A 16,444-nucleotide genomic window follows, 5' to 3' on the forward strand; every position below is an offset into this window, starting at 1 on the left:
TATATTTTGATTAGTTTAACCCTTTTTTTGGTAACTAGAGGATTCCATATGTGTTACTTTTGACTGGTACTGTATGTATATATACACTACCGGTCAAAGGTTTTAGAACACATACTCATTCAAAAGTTTTTCTTTATTTTTTTACTATTTTCTACATTGTAGAATAATAGTGAAGACATCGAAACTATGAAATAACACATATGGAATCATGTAGTAACCAAAAAAGTGTATATTTATATTTTAGATTCTTCAAAGTAGCAACCCTTTGACTTGATGACAGCTTTGCACACTCTTGGCATTTTCTCAAACAGCTTTACCTGGAATGCTTTTCAACAGTCTTGAAGGAGTTCCCACATATGCTGAGTACTTGTTGGCTGCTTTTCCTTCACTCTGCAGTCCAACTCATCCCAAGCCATCTCAATTTGGTTGAGGTTGGGTGATTGTGGAGGCCAGGTCATCTGATGCAGCACTCCATCGTTCTTCTTCTTGGTCAAATAGCCTATACATAGCCTGGAGGTGTGTTGGGTCATTGTCCTTTTAAAAAACAAATGATAGTCCCACTAAGCCCAAACCAGATGGGATTGCGTATTGGTGCAGAATGCTGTGGTAGCCATGCTGGTTAAGTGTGCGTTGAATTCTAAATAAATCGTAGACAGTGTCACCAGCAAAGTACCCCCCACACCATAACACCTCCTCCTCCATGCTTTACGGTGGGAAATACACATGCGGAGATCATCCGTTCAACCACACAGCGTCTCACAAAGACACGGCGGTTGGAACCAAAATTCTCCAATTTGGACTCCAGACCAAAGGACAAATTTCCAATGGTCTAATGTCCATTGCTTGTGTTTCTTGGCCCAAGCAATTATCTTATTCTTATTGGTGCTCTTTAGTGCTTTCTTTACAGCAATTCGACCATGAAGGCCTGATTCACACAGTCTCTCCTGAACCGTTGTTGAGATGTGTCTGTTACTTGAACTCTGTGAAGCATTTATTTGGGCTGCAATTTCTGAGGCTGGTAACTCTAATGAACTTATTCTCTGCAGTAGAGGTAACTCTGAGTCTTCCATTCCTGTGGAGAGCCATGAGAGCCAGTTTCATCATAGAGATACAGTGCCTTGCGAAAGTATTCGGCCCCCTTGAACTTTGCGACCTTTTGCCACATTTCAGGCTTCAAACATAAAGATATAAAACTGAAGAATCAACAACAAGTGGGACACAATCATGAAGTGGAACGACATTTATTGGATATTTCAAGAGTGCGCAAAGCGTGGCTATTTTAAGAATCTCAAATATAAAATATATATTTATTTGTTTCAACACTTTTTTGGTTACTACATGATTCCATGTGTTATTTCGTATTTTATGTCTTCACTATTATTCTACAATGTAGAAAATAGTAAAAAATAAAGAAAAACCCTTGAATGAATCGGTGTTCTAAAACTTGTGACGGTAGTGTATATATACAGTGGTGCATAAAAGTATTTAGTCAGCCACCAATTGTGCAAGTTCTCCCACTTAAAAAGATGAGAGGCCTGTAGTTTTCATCATAGGTACACTTCAACTATGACTGACAAAATGAGAAAAAAAATCCAGAAAATCACATTGTAGGATTTTTTATGAATTTATTTGCAAATTATGGTGGAAAATAAGTATTTGGTCACCTACAAACAAGCAAGATTTCTGGCTCTCACAGACCTGTAACTTCTTCTTTAAGAGGCTCCTCTGTCCTCCACTCGTTACCTGTATTAATGGCACCTGTTTGAACTTGTTATCAGTATAAAAGACACCTGTCCACAACCTCAAACAGTCACACTCCAAACTCCACTATGGCCAAGACCAAAGAGCTGTCAAAGGACACCAGAAACAAAATTGTAGACCTGCACCAGGCTGGGAAGACTGAATCTGCAATAGGTAAGCAGCTTGGTTGGAAGAAATCAACTGTGGGAGCAATTATTAGGAAATGGAAGACATACACGACCACTGATAATCTCCCTCGATCTGGGGCTCCACGCAAGATCTCACCCCGTGGGGTCAAAATGATCACAAGAACGGTGAGCAAAAATCCCAGAACCACACGGGGGGACCTAGTGAATGACCTGCAGAGAGCTGGGACCAAAGTAACAAAGCCTACCATCAGTAACACACTACACCGCCAGGGACTCAAATCCTGCAGTGCCAGACGTGTCCCCCTGCTTAAGCCAGTACATGTCAAGGCCCGTCTGAAATTTGCTAGAGAGCATTTGGATGATCCAGAAGAAGATTGGGAGAATGCCATATGGTCAAATGAAACCTGGAGTGGCCTAGCCAGTCTCCAGATCTCAACCCCATAGAAAATCTTTGGAGGTTGTTGAAAGTCCGTGTTGCCCAGCAACAGCCCCAAAACAGCACTGCTCTAGAGGAGATCTGCATGGAGGAATGGGCCAAAATACCAGCAACAGTGTGTGAAAACCTTGTGAAGATTTACAGAAAACGTTTGACCTCTGTCATTGCCAATATATATATTGGTATATATGGTATATATATGGTATATATATATATATGGTATATGGTATATAACAAAGTATTGAGATAAGTATTTGGTCAATAAAAAAAGTTTATTTTCCACCATAATTTGCAAATAAATTAATTAAAAATCCTACAATGTGATTTTCTGGATTTTTTTTCTCATTTTGTCTGTCATAGTTGAAGTGTACCTATGATGAAAATTACAGGCCTCTCTCATCTTTTTAAGTGGGAGAACTTGCACAATTGGTGGCTGACTAAATACTTTTTTGCCCCACTGTATACCTAATACACATTACATAAGATAATACAGTCGACACCTCCAATATATTTAGTTCCTCTGCCTGTCTGCTACATAAGATAATACAGTCGACCACCAATATATTTAGTTCCTCTGCTACATAAGATAATACAGTCGACCACCTCCAATATATTTAGTTCCTCTGCCTGTCTGCTACATAAGATAATAGTCGACCACCTCCAATATATTTAGTTCCTCTGCTACATAAGATAATACAGTCGACCACCAATATATTTAGTTCATCTGCCTGTCTGCTACATAAGATAATACAGTCGACCACCTCCAATATATTTAGTTCCTCTGCTACATAAGATAATACAGTCGACCACCTCCAATATATTTAGTCCCTCTGTCTGTCTGCTACATAAGATAATACACTCGACCACCTCCAATATATTTAGTCCCTCTGCCTGTCTGCTACATAAGATAATACAGTCGACCACCTCCAATATATTTAGTCCCTCTGCCTGTCTGCTACATAAGATAATACACTCGACCACCTCCAATATATTTAGTTCCTCTGCCTGTTTGCTACCAGCTCCGCGGTTGCATGCGGAAACTGACGCCACGATTTCAGAGGGACAAAAACATAGGGTTATTATGGGAGGTTGATGCGAGTAGCTACTGTAAATTCACTTCGAGTGAAATTCTGCAATTGCTCAACACATTTCTGAATGCCACATAACGACCAGTCTCAATATAGCTACCAATGCAGCATTCGAGTCTAATCAGCTAGCTAGCTGACAGCGATGACCCCCCCCCCCCCCCCGGATGTTATGGTGATGACCGAAGCCTTTGCCGAAGCTGTTAGTTAGCTACGGACATTCAATACGCATTGAACTTGCTAGCCTGCTAACTATTTTTGAAAAACTGACATCAAAAGGTACAAACAAAGAGACGTTGGACTTGGAACTTCGCATAGAGGTCAGAGTAGCTCAAATCTTCATTTGAGCTAAAAAAATCTATTCGATAAAATCTGTCTTGTGCTTCATATTACATTTCCGTGCAAGATGATGCATCAATCTTTTTTTTCAATGAGCTAACTAGCTACCGTTAGCCATCTTTGCTCGTCTGCTGCGTCACTTGTTTCGCCAGATAACATGTGTTTTACTTTTAGTCAGATAATTGTCTGCAGATTAAATCATAACTAAAATGAGCAATCATGCTTGAATTATTTGACTTCAATGGTAACGTTAGCTGTTGTGCTAGTTGTGTGCACGCTAAATCAGTATACTTCGTAGACATTTTTGGAGGGGATAAATTGCGCACGAAATGGAGTCTTAATTAAACAGAAATGTAGCCAATGTTAGCATGAATAATTGCAGTTTCCACATTAATGGACGGTTTTGACTGAAGCATCAGTCAGCCTATTCTTATTGATCTATCACTGAGCCCCATAATTCTTAGCGATAGTGGCCATGCTGGCAGCTGGTAATAGTTTTTGCGCAGAGGAAGAGGCGAAGTGAGAGGCATAACTTGGGCCCAAAACCTGTCTTCTCCAGCAGGTGGCGTTTTTTCCCCCCTGCTCACCAAGCGAGAAGCTTTTCGTTCAATGAGTGTCGAATTTGGTCAAAAGAAATGTAATGGTTTATTTGCTACATGAGGCTTATTTGATCGAATAGAAGTTTCGTAATGCATAGACTGTTACGACTACTGATATAAGTAGGACAGGTGACATCCCGGAAACGTTGAAAAGAAAAACAAAACACACTATATGGGAGTTGTTCCTGTCGTTCACCCGCGTCTCTGCCCTTTCATTGGCTAGAATGGGCCCACCTGATCTTGCCTCCAACCGACTGCCTTCCATTTTTGAAGACATTTATTATCGTTTTTAGAGCTGCCGCTTGAGTATCTTATCTGGTCAATATAATGGATAACCTGTGACTGCAGTCTGTAAACTGAGTTTGTTAGCTATCACTAGTTATGTTGGTGCCATCTTCCTAATGTAATGACGACATTTACACAGCCAAATCCCTCTGTCAATGAGTTTTGAAAGTGAGGAACATAGGCATATAGGCATATAACAATTTATTGTGAAATTGTATTATCGATAGTTTTGGCAAACAATGTCTTCATCATGGGGTGCAGGTAGGATTTCAGAAGAAGAAAATTACTTGAACTGACTTGAATTTGACCTGAATTTAGAGAACTATTTCACCCCATCACCCCCCATGTGCTTCTCTGTCCAACAACAAAGCCTATCCTGACAACTGGATAATTAAATGGGCATCTACCTTGCCTACAGATTTGTTTTTAGTCCTAAATTTGATGTGGGAAGTATAACAACACAAGTTCTCTCCCTAATAGAGTATTTCTGGTAATAAAGTGTCAGTATGTTACTGTGCTAGCATGGAAATACACATTTTGCTTGTTTACCTAATACAGCTCTGTTTTCTTTTAAGGTATGGACCTGATCTGAGGAGAGAGGTGCTGGATATGGCTGAAGGGATTTACATTGGCGAAATGCACTCCTTTGACCTAGTTCCAAGTGCTGAAGCAAAAAAGAGACCCAATTCATCAGATGGCAGTGAGTGATTTTGGTTCTTCAGATTAAACTCCTTGCCACATCTGAACTCATTTTGGATGTTGTTGAAGTATTTTGCTTATCTACTGTGGCAAATAACTTAACTCAACATAATGTATACTATATGCTTTTTTATTGTTATATTATTGTTTTATACTTGTCATTGATTGATTCTCTGATTTGTTCTTTAATGTTAGGAGAAGAGCCAATGAGGAAGATGCCGGTGTCCAAATTTTGTTCCAGACCACTGTTTGAGCCTGTGCACTTTGTTAGTGGTGGCAGCAATGGCGGGTCTGGTAATGACGAGAAGGAGAATGACAAGGAACGCCGGAGGAGTGAGGTGAACAGTTTGAGACAGCGGGACTCTGACCGTCCGTCTTATGGCAGCAACCAAGCTCAGGGCTTCTCTGCAGCTAGACCAGCATTTGACAGAGTTTCATCATACGGTTCTTCTTCTGACTCTTGGAGGGACAGAGACGGACAAAGTGATAGAGAGAGAGATCGAGACATACCCTCAGGTAGCACAAGTGGTTTAGGTTATGGGAGCCGAGGATCCACTTCAAATTATATGACTAAAGTGCAACAGGACTACTCAGACAGATATGAAGCCCATAGCACTAGGCAGCCGGACTCATACTCTCAGGCCCCTAGGTTTGATGGATATGGAGGGGGCAGTCGATCAGGGGGCTGGGGAGATTCAGGACGCCAAGGACTTGGCTTCGGGCATCAGGACAGAGGGAATCAGGACAGACCCTCATCTAGCAGGCCATTCAGCAGAGTCTACAGTAGCCCAGGGAGGAGTAGCCCCTCTTCAGTTTCTGGGTCTTCTTCACAACCCATCCCCATATCTCAAGCCGTACTGGATGAAAAGCAGAGGCTGATCAATAGTGTGGCATCTGCCATAGCTGTCACTTTAAGAGACCCCGCATTCATGTGTGGAGCTGAATCTCCAAACTACAATTTCATGCTAAGCCGTAGCATCCAGGCCTGTAAGACCAACCCAGAGTACATTTATGTCAACCTCAAAGATATCCCTCCAGCAGACCTACCCAAGAACAGGAAAGTACCAACTGATGGCTATGCCTGTGAGCTGAGATGCCAGTGTGTTTACCTTGCTACTGGATACTCTGGAAGCAAAAACGGGGCCAGGGACCGTGCTTCTGAGCAGGCTATTAAGCTTTTCTTTAAACAGGTGGAGGTCCGTGTAGTGCAGCGCAAATTCAAACACTCCTTGGTCAATGATATTGTGGTCTGCCAGATTAACTGCCCTACCCCTGCTTTTCTACCGGCATTGCGTAATCCAGAGGATAAGCCGACGCCTAGCTCCAAGGGGCAATACGAGCCTGACAAACGCAAGCACTGGACCGATTTTGTCATTGTTGACAACGCTCATGATGCCATCTGCATTCTTAACAACTCTGCCGCCTTCAACCGCATGAAGATTGACTACAAGTTTGATGTGGTTCCCAACAGCAGTGCATGGCAATGTAGTGTGTACCTGCAGGACGAGCTGGTGGCACAGGCCAAGGGAAGTAAGAAGACATCTAAACATACAGCAGCTGAAGAGGCAGTGAGGAAACTGCGCATGAACCAGGCAGCCCGGCAGCAACAACAACCACAGCAGTTCTCCCGAGGGAACAATCCCTCTGACCCATCGGGTGGCCGTTTCGGTCACCAGGGTGGTAGGAAGAAACACTTGAGTGAGCTGGTCATCCTAGAGAACTCAGACAATGCCATCTGCATCATTAATGACACTGCCCAGTTCAACAAGGTAGCTGCCGATTATAAGTTCACAGTGCTACCAGATCACCGCTGGAGGTGTGAGGTATACCTGGAGGGTCAGTATGTAGCGTCAGGCATCGGACCCAAGAAAACGGTGAAGCACATTGCAGCAGAGGAAGCCCTGGCCACACTCAGGCAGACACAGGCTGTGGTTAAATCTAACCTCAGGAAGGAGGGTAATGCTGACGCCCTCTCTCGCCACCAGATTCTGACGCGCTCTGGTGAGGAGGCCTCGAGACAGGAGATCAAGGAGGATAACATTGGGAATCAGCTACTCCGCAAGATGGGCTGGAAGGGTGGCGGATTAGGCCGGGAAGGTGAGGGCATCTCTGAACCCATAAAGGTCAAAGAACAGTTCTCCAGAGAAGGACTGGGAATGGACATGGACAAGTCTGGGAATCAGCTCACCAAACGGAACATTGAGGACATTATCCGTAACTATGCCAGTTCAGACCGCCAGGACGACCTGCGCTTCTCCACTGAACTCAACAATGATGAACGCAAGCAGATCCACCAGATATCCCAGAAGTATGGCCTGCGGAGTAAGTCATATGGCCAGGGCAGGCTGCGCTTCCTCATTGTCAGTCGCAAAGTGCACAAAGACCAGCTCATTGGCCAGCTCCTGCAGGAAGGGCAGGTGGGACGCTACGAGCTGGTGAAACCTCAGGCCTCACACTGACTGGATGTAGTATAGCTCCAACAAACTACAGATGACCGATACTTCAGAACAAAAACAGGTGTGCCTGATCTGGGCAAAGGTTGTACTTTTATTGGGGATGTTTCAATCTTCTAGGCTTGTCTTTTGGGTAAATACTTCAGTGTTTTCTGCATTCCATTTCCTACAATTGCATATTTTCTGGCATTGTTTTTACGCTTCTTGTCATTCTACAATTTGGTCTTCTGTCAGCTTCACATTTGCACAATATGCTAGTGATTTGTGCTGTAACAGTTGATTAGAGTTATGTATCTTGACAAAAAGGCTCAAAACATTTTAGCAAACGTTTTTCATGGCTACAGAAATAGCCTAAACCAGCAGAATGCCCACCATTTTACCTACACACGTTTCATTAGTAAAAATGTATATGGCATCACATCAAGTGACATCTGTAACTATATGCTGACATTGACACATCCCTGACATAATACTTTCTATGTTATTTTCCCCCCTTCAATAGTTAGATAATTGAAAAATAAAAGCTGCCTCCCAAGACTTGTAATATGATCTTTGTCACATGGTAATGCGCAAGCTGTGATCCCTTTGAAATGTCAGATGTATATGTCTTAGTGAATAGTTAACTTGTCTGCTTGTTTTCACAGCTGTAATAATAATGATCAATAAATTAAGTCTTATAGTTAGTTGTCTACTGTCTGGACTTCAATACTTGTGAGTTGACTGATGTGTATTTACAAATATATTCATCAAAATGCATTGGAACATTTATTTTTATATTAACACTGATGTTCCTATGAACAATGACTATATTCCAGTTCTGTTCAATGTTTGCAAGTCTGTAAGTTTGTAGCAATATTGTAAAGGTTTTACCTTTAGGTTGAATCCCTGAGCTGACAAGGTAAACATCTGTCATTCTGCCCCTGAACAAGGCAGTTAATCCACTTTTGTGTCAATTTTCTCGCCAGTGTTAGTCCACCAAAATGGACTTGTGGATAAAAAATCAGTGTGATAGTGCACACAAAATGTACTTTTTCGCTTAAATTATGTACCAAAGAAAGATAAGTTCAATGTGTTTCCATCGCATTTTCAACTGATAGTTTTGCCACACTATTGCGTTAAATAGCAAATGTGCCTACTCTTGTCTTGGCACCTGTGTTCTAGCCCAGGGTTTCCCAAACGTGGTCCTGGGGCCCCCACTGCACATTTTGTTTTTTTGGGGGAGCCCCAAAGCCAAATTTGGGAAACCTTGGTCTAGTCTACATGAGATTATTATGGACGAGATCGAGAATATTTTTATTTGTCAACTGGAAGTCAAGCATCGATCATCATGTCACCAGAATAAGACCCTCGATATTTATTGGAAAGCAGCATTAAGCTCATAACATGCACTTTCACCCCCTGTGAAGTTAATCAGAATTTATTTCAACTGCAGCCTAATAATCTGCATAAACCGAGTTGTAGTGGGAATATCACACACACCATATCACCACGACTCCAAATGTACTTTGACATACCGGTTATATCAATATTTACACAAAGGCATTGCCACTGCCATTTCCCACATAATTCATTTTACCGACAAAAAGATCACACCATGTCAAACGAACAAATGATCTGGCATTTATAAAATTACACCGAAACACCCTTTTCTATCACAGCTGTCGTGATTTTTATATTCACACATATACACACATTATTTTACTTGCATAAAAACTGTCCATGGAAACATAGTTACTTATAGCTTTTTTTCTTTTTGTTGCAACATACAGTTACAGGACTTTTGAAAGTGCACCAAGTACGTTCCTTTCTGAAACACTTGATTCCTGATGCATATCATTCATTGATGAAAGCGCCATTTGGCACAAAGCCCCAACAAGAACACGGTTTGTGCATTAAAAAAAAGGATATGATATTGAGATTGGTTGGGAATAGAAGTCCATGACAGGTGTTCATCATATTGTTTCTTAGTTAATATCATACTAAAGTTTCAAAAAGGCAAATGGGTGAGAGAAGCTAGAAACCAAACATTCAAAGAATAGAAAAAAAGAAATTTGATCCACACAGCAAATCACACTATAGAGGACTTAAAACCACTAAAATGACAAGATACAAAAGTAACTACAAATGAACATAACTTTTTGTCCCAAGATAGAAATATGGGGGTAAAATTACATTGTAAGTAACCCAGATTTAACAACGTACATTTACTTTAATGATGTGCTCTTGTCCAGGAGGAGCATTCTGCATGAGGTGATACCACAACAACATACAAACCTCACTACAGACACACATAATGCAGAGAAAGATTTAAATCATGATGTGCATTTAATTTCCTTTATAAGATATTTGTCTTCTGTGTTTTTGTTTTCGACTTGAGGCTGGATATTGTTCATTCTTTGTGAATGGTGAGGGGGTCAACAATCACGCCAACTCTGTTCCACGATGGCAGACACCCTCTTCTCATACTCCCGCTTGTTCTCCTGGTACAGCTGAGCTGCCTGGCTGTTGGCTGGGCTGTTCGGATTCGGCTCATCCAGTAAAGACTAGATGCAATAAGACACTTTAATAACAACAGTATTCCTTTTTTACTTTATTTTTTAAAGAAATTGTTCCTAACATTGAATCAGACAACACAGATATTTTAGGACTAATTAAAGCACATCAAAAGATATTTTCAAGGAAAGAATCCAGCGATTTATGAGTATTTCCCGCTGGAAATCTTTGGAGAATGTTTAGTATACCTGTATTGAAGTTAGGATTGAAGAAACATCGTATGTCGGACTCCAGCGGTTTTGAAGAATGTCCAAGCATATACTACCATCTGCATAGACTGCACAATACAAAACATACATTTACTCTTCATAACAATGACTGGTGGATTGACTTGTTGACAAAGATTCAGCTGTTCCATTATAAAAAAGGATCCTGTAAGCAATAAGCATGTTTCTAAAATGCCGTGCCCACCTCCTTTCCAGAAAAGAAAAACTTACCGTTTGGATGAAACATTTTGGAGACAAAACGCACTGTTGGAGGCTTGTTAGGATATTCCTCTGTGAATTCTATTGTGAGTTTGAAAGTTCCTGAAATGAGAGAATTTATAAAGTGGGCACTAAATCATCACACAAGGTTAACCGGTTAGCTTGACAATGACAACAATGGAGTTGGTATTGGCAAGAGCACAAACGGATCTGGGACCAAGCTAAAACAGAATGGCTTAAATTCAAAGTTGTTCTTGCTGCCAAATGTTTTGAGCAACCAAATAGCATAAGCATACTGTATTTGGCCAATACATTTTTGCAGCTATTCCAATACCAGAGAACATTATCTAGTATACAGAGAAAAAATCCTAATGTACACAACTGCGACTCAATCACAGACATTCACTAGAACAGAGGATTACTTGTGGCTGGTGGGCCTGATTAGCCCTTGATCACACATAAGAGTCATTAGACGAAGGGGTGTTCTGTAGGGGGTAGTTTTTTAAAGATCCCTGATGCTCAATCAGAATATTAACATGCATCGTGGTTTTGGAAGCATAAGAACCCTACACACCTCGATAGGGGTTAGGGTTAGTGTTCCCACACAGACATATCTCCATGTTACAGCGCTTGTTTACGGAAAACAAATGGCAGACAAGAGACTACCTACCACCTGTGCTAATTAGCAATCTAGCATGCGTCGAACACCTGTGTGTAAGTTTAACTCGGAAAGTGTAGTTTTGTCAGATGGAGGCACACATAGCTGTATGGATCTGTGCTAAACTGCTAAGTGTAGCTTTTTATATTTTAAGCATTCTTTCTCGCTGATGAAAGACAAGGGCCATATGTTTTGAAAGCCGTATTACAATAAATGATTACTGACTTTTCTAAATGTTAAAACAGTGTAGGGAATCTAGTTCACGAGGCAGTCGTGGGCAAAGCTAATGGCTGAGAACTGTAGTGAGATGCCAGAATGCCACTTAGAGTTTGGGAGCTAGGGTCTGATAAGGCATATTCACTGACTGACATGTCATAAACAGATACAATCCCCTGGTTTTGAAAAAACAAACTAGGGTTAACCCATTCACAGGCGTCATTCACTTGCTGGCAGGCAGTAATCTCAGCTCAACCATGCAACAGGTGAAAGAAGCTGATTCAGCTGGATTACTGTACTTTTCCGATAAGACACCACCTGGTCTACAATGTACTGTTCCAACTAGCAGGTCTCTCCCAATTAATGAGCCATTATCATGGTACTGATCACTTCCATTTGAGTTATCAAACACATACACCAAAATGTAGCAGCTACAGAAAGTCAACACACAGCTAGCTAACGTTAGCTACTTACCATCTTCAAAAGGGGTTCCCTCTGGGCTGCGGGAAGAGAGAAAACAATTTCAATATAGCTAATCACCTGTGTCAACTAGCTCGATAACTTTACATGCTTCGGCTAAGAGCTGTACTAGAAGTTAATTGCTTGAAAATTAACAGGAAGTTCATAGCTAATAATACTCTACGTTGGATACACGTTGACATGTCATTGATGTGCGGGTAGCGGCGTTTCTGTACTACACAACTAACGTTACTTGTTCTGGCTAGTTAGCAACTACTTTTAAAGTGCAGTCGCTTACCCAAAAATTACGGCATTCCACACCATGATATTGTTTTCAGAAGGGGCTCCACTAACTCCAGCAGGAGGGTCCTCTTGAAGCCTGAGAAATACGTTTATTTTCGATGGTTAGCATTAGTTAGCAGTTAGCGAGCTAATTAAATAGGCTAACGATAGAGCTAACTGGCATGGCTAGCTTAAGTTCGCTACAACTTGAAACGATTAACCTGTAACGTTATCTTTATGTTAACACTCCAAGTGTTAGCTAGTAAATTAAGTTACCCAGTAGCAGATACGTTTGATAAGATGCAAGTTAACATTTAGCCAGCTAGCTGTGAAGTGAGCTAGCTAGCTGAACAGATTCACCTAGCCCTAACTAACGTTACTCTTCCCACGTACCGTTTAAAATCTCTCATTAAACGCCGTCTTGCTGGAGTTGACATCTTATTCAGTTGATAAAAAAGAGGTATGGATACGGTTAGAAGTTACACGTTTTAAAACAAACGAATTTCACAGTAATTATTATATTTCCAAAGATAGGGTTCCGCAATCTTTGGCTAGCTAGCCAAATATGTTTGTTTCTCGCTAGGAGTACGTTAGTAGGACATGATCTGGGCTAGGCACTACGTCGCGAAAGGGGGGTGAATACGAGGGCATAGTGAGTGTTGCCTGTCTTCGATTAGTTTAAATGAATCTGTAATTAAAATATAAAAATTACGTATATTAATCAGTGAATATTCAACATAAAAATGTATTTGTACAACACATTTGGTGGTCAAGTATGTTTGAATGTAGCTACCTTCACTCTCCACGTTTGTTGTTCCCCTGTAACAATTACGTCAGATTTAGCATGGGGTTGTTATCACAGCCACAAAGTCAAAATGAGCTATATAGTCAAATTTAATGAAAACAAAAATTCGATTTTTGGTCTTAATTTAAGGTTATGTTTAGGGATACGGTAAAAATTGTATTGTGGTTAAGGGTAGGTTTGAAACAGTGGCATTCAAACATTTTCAGCGGGGAACCCATTTGTTCGGACATAAATGATGGGGACACCACCCCAAATCTAATGACACAACCTTAAAATAGGTCCATTTGGATTTTTAAAATCAACAAATGAAAATGCAATTATTTATTGAAGGTTATCTCTTATCAAAATTGTGTAGCCTTTTCTTCATTTTTTGTTCCTAAAAATAAATACAATAATTATTATTATTATTTTGGCAAAATATTGGTGACCCAACTGCAGGTCCCCCGTGACCCCGAATACCACTGGTTTAAAATCAGATTTAAGAAGAGAAATTGTAAATAGTCGGGTTAAACCATAATTATGACTTTGTGGCTGTCATAACTAGTGACGACCTTGGCATGGGTGTGCAAGGTAAATTCCAGAATGTGTGTAACAGTTATTGTAAACTGTAAATCAATCTGGGTGGCAAATGTGCAGTCACATTAATTTAGCCTACTCTAAAAAGCAGTTGGTGATAATCATTGGTGATCCACCAATGAGTATTATTGGGTATTATTATGTGAACTGAGTGACAGGTTATGACCAAGATGCTGTGCCAGAGATGCTAGCAGCAGTTTATATAACCTTCAAGCTCAGGGATGGGCAACTTTGATGGGGGTGGGGGCCACCAAAAAATCTGAATTCATCATGGGGGGCTGCAGTGGCTTGTGTTGGGCCAGTAACCGAAAGGTCGCTCGTTCGAATCCCCGGGTCAGACTTTCTAAAACAAAATGGTCGATGTGCCCTTGAGTAAGGCACTTAACCCTAATTGCTCCTGTAAGTCGCTCTGGATAAGAGAAACTGCGAAATGACTCAAATGTAAAAGTCTGTATACCCACATCCATACCCACACATGCAGTCACAGCCACCTTGTGAGAAAAACACTATTGACAGTGGGTAGAAAAAAATGATGTTTTAGACTTTTTTTTGCCATGGGGTGTAGAGAACATTTAGCCGTTTTAAAGCAAGTTTGCTGCAATACTACACATTTTCCCATGGATGGACAGAAGATTTGTGCATTTTACAATTAATTTCATGCAATTCTACTCATTTTTCCATGAGGCAGAGAGAAAAATTAGCAGTTTTACAGATGATTTCCTGCAATTCTACATATTTTTCCATAGGGTGGAGAGAAATGTTTGGAGTTTTTAATATGATATCTGAGTGTGAGTGACTAACAAAATTAATGCCCCCCCCCCCCCCCCCAGTAGTTCGGCCATGATTACTAGAAGCTTAGATAGCTGGCTAGAGTAATTTACCAATCAATGTTTTTTAGCTGACATGGGTTAATTGGATCACTGTCCGTGTCTGACATAACAAGAGAAAAACTACACAAATGAGTTTGGTTTGGCCAGTGTAGGCCGTCATTGTAAATAAGAATTTGTTCTTAACTGACTTGCCTAGTTAAATAAAGGTTAAATAAAAAATAATGTATTTCGATTTTTTACAAATGCTCTTTAACTTTGGTGACTACTAACTACTTTTTAAAAACCAATGTATAGTTCATACATGCATAATTACTGTCTTATCTCATTTAGCCGTGAAATCCCTAGTTTAAAAGCGACTGTTTTTCTGGAAGCTATGCTGCATCATTTTCCCTACATTTCCCCCCACATGGACCAGCCCTCAAGCAATTTCAGTTCAACCAATGAGCTTCAGACCCTCACCATTTGAGTGACAGCTAGCAAGAGGCACATCATGCACACACAGCAAAGCAAGAGAGAGAGCAATGACGTGGAGCAAAAATCTGCACTTGTGAGCACTACTTTCAGAAGTACTGGCTAAAAAGTACACAAAAGTACCAGAGAATCTCTTTAAGTAGTAGAACATGTTATTATGCCAATCTCTTGAAAGTGACAAACTGAGAGGTTTTAATTTTCGTCAAAAGCAACTTTATATCTAAGAAGTACCTTTTAGTGCCTTTAGACCCGATGATGTGTTTCTGAACATGAGCTTAGATAGTCAACTTCGCTATGACAGTGCCTACATGTTTCTGAATGGCCTAGTTGCAGTTCTGACTTCCTCTGTGTCTGGTCCGGGCTTCCCATCGCCAAGGAGGCCCCCATTGCCAGATGCCGCTGCTTTCGACTTCAACAGTGAGTGACGTATCTTTATGGCTGGTTGATAGGATCAAGAACAAGAACATCCACCAAGTCATCCAGAAGCAGCTTACTGACTCCATTCTCCAGGGAGACACATTCGGGGAGGGATCTCTGCTGAGCACCAGCCAGTTGGCTGTACCGGCCCAGAGTGGCACCCAGCTACTGGATTAGAGGAGAAAGAAAACGTAGGCAGGTGTGGATTCCCCAGTAGCTTGTGTAAATTCGCTGTTTGTTTGCTAACATGCTGAGGAAACTGGGACATGCTGACCAAACTGGACGCGCACAAGGTCCTCAACTCCGACAATTAATCCACAGATAAAACGGTAAATGGAATTTGTTTCTCGTCATATCTCCTCCTTCCTTAAGACTTATTTTTCTTATTTGGACTTAATACAGAGGTTGGCAACCAACTTTACAGTATTACTACAACCTACCGGGCTGTGGACCTAACTTCATCTTTCAATCACCCACATGGGTATATGCTCCTAAAAAACAATGAGGAGATGGCACGTCGGCATATGCCCCTAAAAAACAATGAGGATATGGGAGAGGCCAATACTTGCAGCGCATTGAGCGTCACAAACCAATTTCTATTTTAGCGCCTGTACCTATGATGAAATTTACAGGCCTCTCTCATCTTTTTAAGTGGGAGAACTTGCACAATTGGTGGCTGACTAAATACTTTTTTGCCCCACTGTATGTATATGTACAGTGGGGAGAATCCAAGTATTTGATACACTGCCGATTTTGCAGGTTTTCCTACTTACAAAGGATGTAGAGGTCTGTCATTTTTTATCATAGGTACACTTCAACTGTGAGAGACGGAATCTAAAACAAAAATCCAGAAAATCACATTGTATGATTTTTAAGTAATTAATTTGCATTTTATTGCATGACATAAGTATTTGAGTATTAATAAGTATTTCACCTACCAACCAGTAAGAATTCCGGCTCTCACAGA

The 16,444-nt window shown here is 40.9% G+C and overlaps 2 protein-coding genes across 3 annotated transcripts; one reads left to right on the forward strand and one right to left on the reverse strand.

Moving 5' to 3' along the window:
- The first annotated feature begins 3,342 nt into the window (after positions 1 to 3,342).
- LOC139390424 (NF-kappa-B-repressing factor-like) lies at positions 3,343 to 8,468 on the forward strand. 2 transcript variants are annotated; one of them, XM_071137543.1, is made up of 3 exons: positions 3,343 to 3,730; positions 5,209 to 5,333; positions 5,528 to 8,468. In XM_071137543.1, exons 2-3 carry the CDS (start codon positions 5,243 to 5,245, stop codon positions 7,789 to 7,791), a joined length of 2,355 nt encoding a protein of 784 aa, XP_070993644.1. In that variant the 5' UTR covers positions 3,343 to 3,730; positions 5,209 to 5,242; the 3' UTR covers positions 7,792 to 8,468. The 2 variants fall into 2 exon arrangements, with proteins under 2 accessions (XP_070993644.1, XP_070993645.1); XM_071137544.1 differs by having other exon boundaries at positions 3,351 to 3,689.
- A 69-nt stretch (positions 8,469 to 8,537) lies between these two features.
- LOC139390425 (ubiquitin-conjugating enzyme E2 A) lies at positions 8,538 to 13,229 on the reverse strand. The gene is made up of 7 exons (XM_071137545.1): positions 13,172 to 13,229; positions 12,772 to 12,815; positions 12,395 to 12,475; positions 12,112 to 12,137; positions 10,776 to 10,865; positions 10,527 to 10,615; positions 8,538 to 10,328 (listed from the first exon to the last, which is right to left on the reverse strand). Exons 2-7 carry the CDS (start codon positions 12,813 to 12,815, stop codon positions 10,200 to 10,202), a joined length of 459 nt encoding a protein of 152 aa, XP_070993646.1. The 5' UTR covers positions 13,172 to 13,229; the 3' UTR covers positions 8,538 to 10,199.
- Positions 13,230 to 16,444: the final 3,215 nt, after the last annotated feature.

The sequence above is a fragment of the Oncorhynchus clarkii genome, chromosome 31 (assembly GCF_045791955.1).
Source record: "Oncorhynchus clarkii lewisi isolate Uvic-CL-2024 chromosome 31, UVic_Ocla_1.0, whole genome shotgun sequence".
In the NCBI taxonomy this organism is placed as follows: Eukaryota; Metazoa; Chordata; class Actinopteri; order Salmoniformes; family Salmonidae; genus Oncorhynchus; species Oncorhynchus clarkii.

What these genes read in the sequence shown, in the direction of transcription:
- LOC139390425 (XM_071137545.1), bottom strand. Translation starts at nt 12,815, where the DNA reads ATGTCAACTCCAGCAAGACGGCGTTTAATGAGAGATTTTAAACG. An exon ending in GGGAACCCCTTTTGAAGATG is followed by an intron (nt 10,866 to 12,111) that starts GTAAGTAGCTAA and finishes CTCTCATTTCAG; the next exon opens with GAACTTTCAAACTCACAATA. An exon ending in CAAAATGTTTCATCCAAACG is followed by an intron (nt 10,616 to 10,775) that starts GTAAGTTTTTCT and finishes TGTATTGTGCAG; the next exon opens with TCTATGCAGATGGTAGTATA.
- LOC139390424 (XM_071137543.1), top strand. Translation starts at nt 5,243, where the DNA reads ATGGCTGAAGGGATTTACATTGGCGAAATGCACTCCTTTGACCTAGTT. An exon ending in ACCCAATTCATCAGATGGCA is followed by an intron (nt 5,334 to 5,527) that starts GTGAGTGATTTT and finishes CTTTAATGTTAG; the next exon opens with GAGAAGAGCCAATGAGGAAG.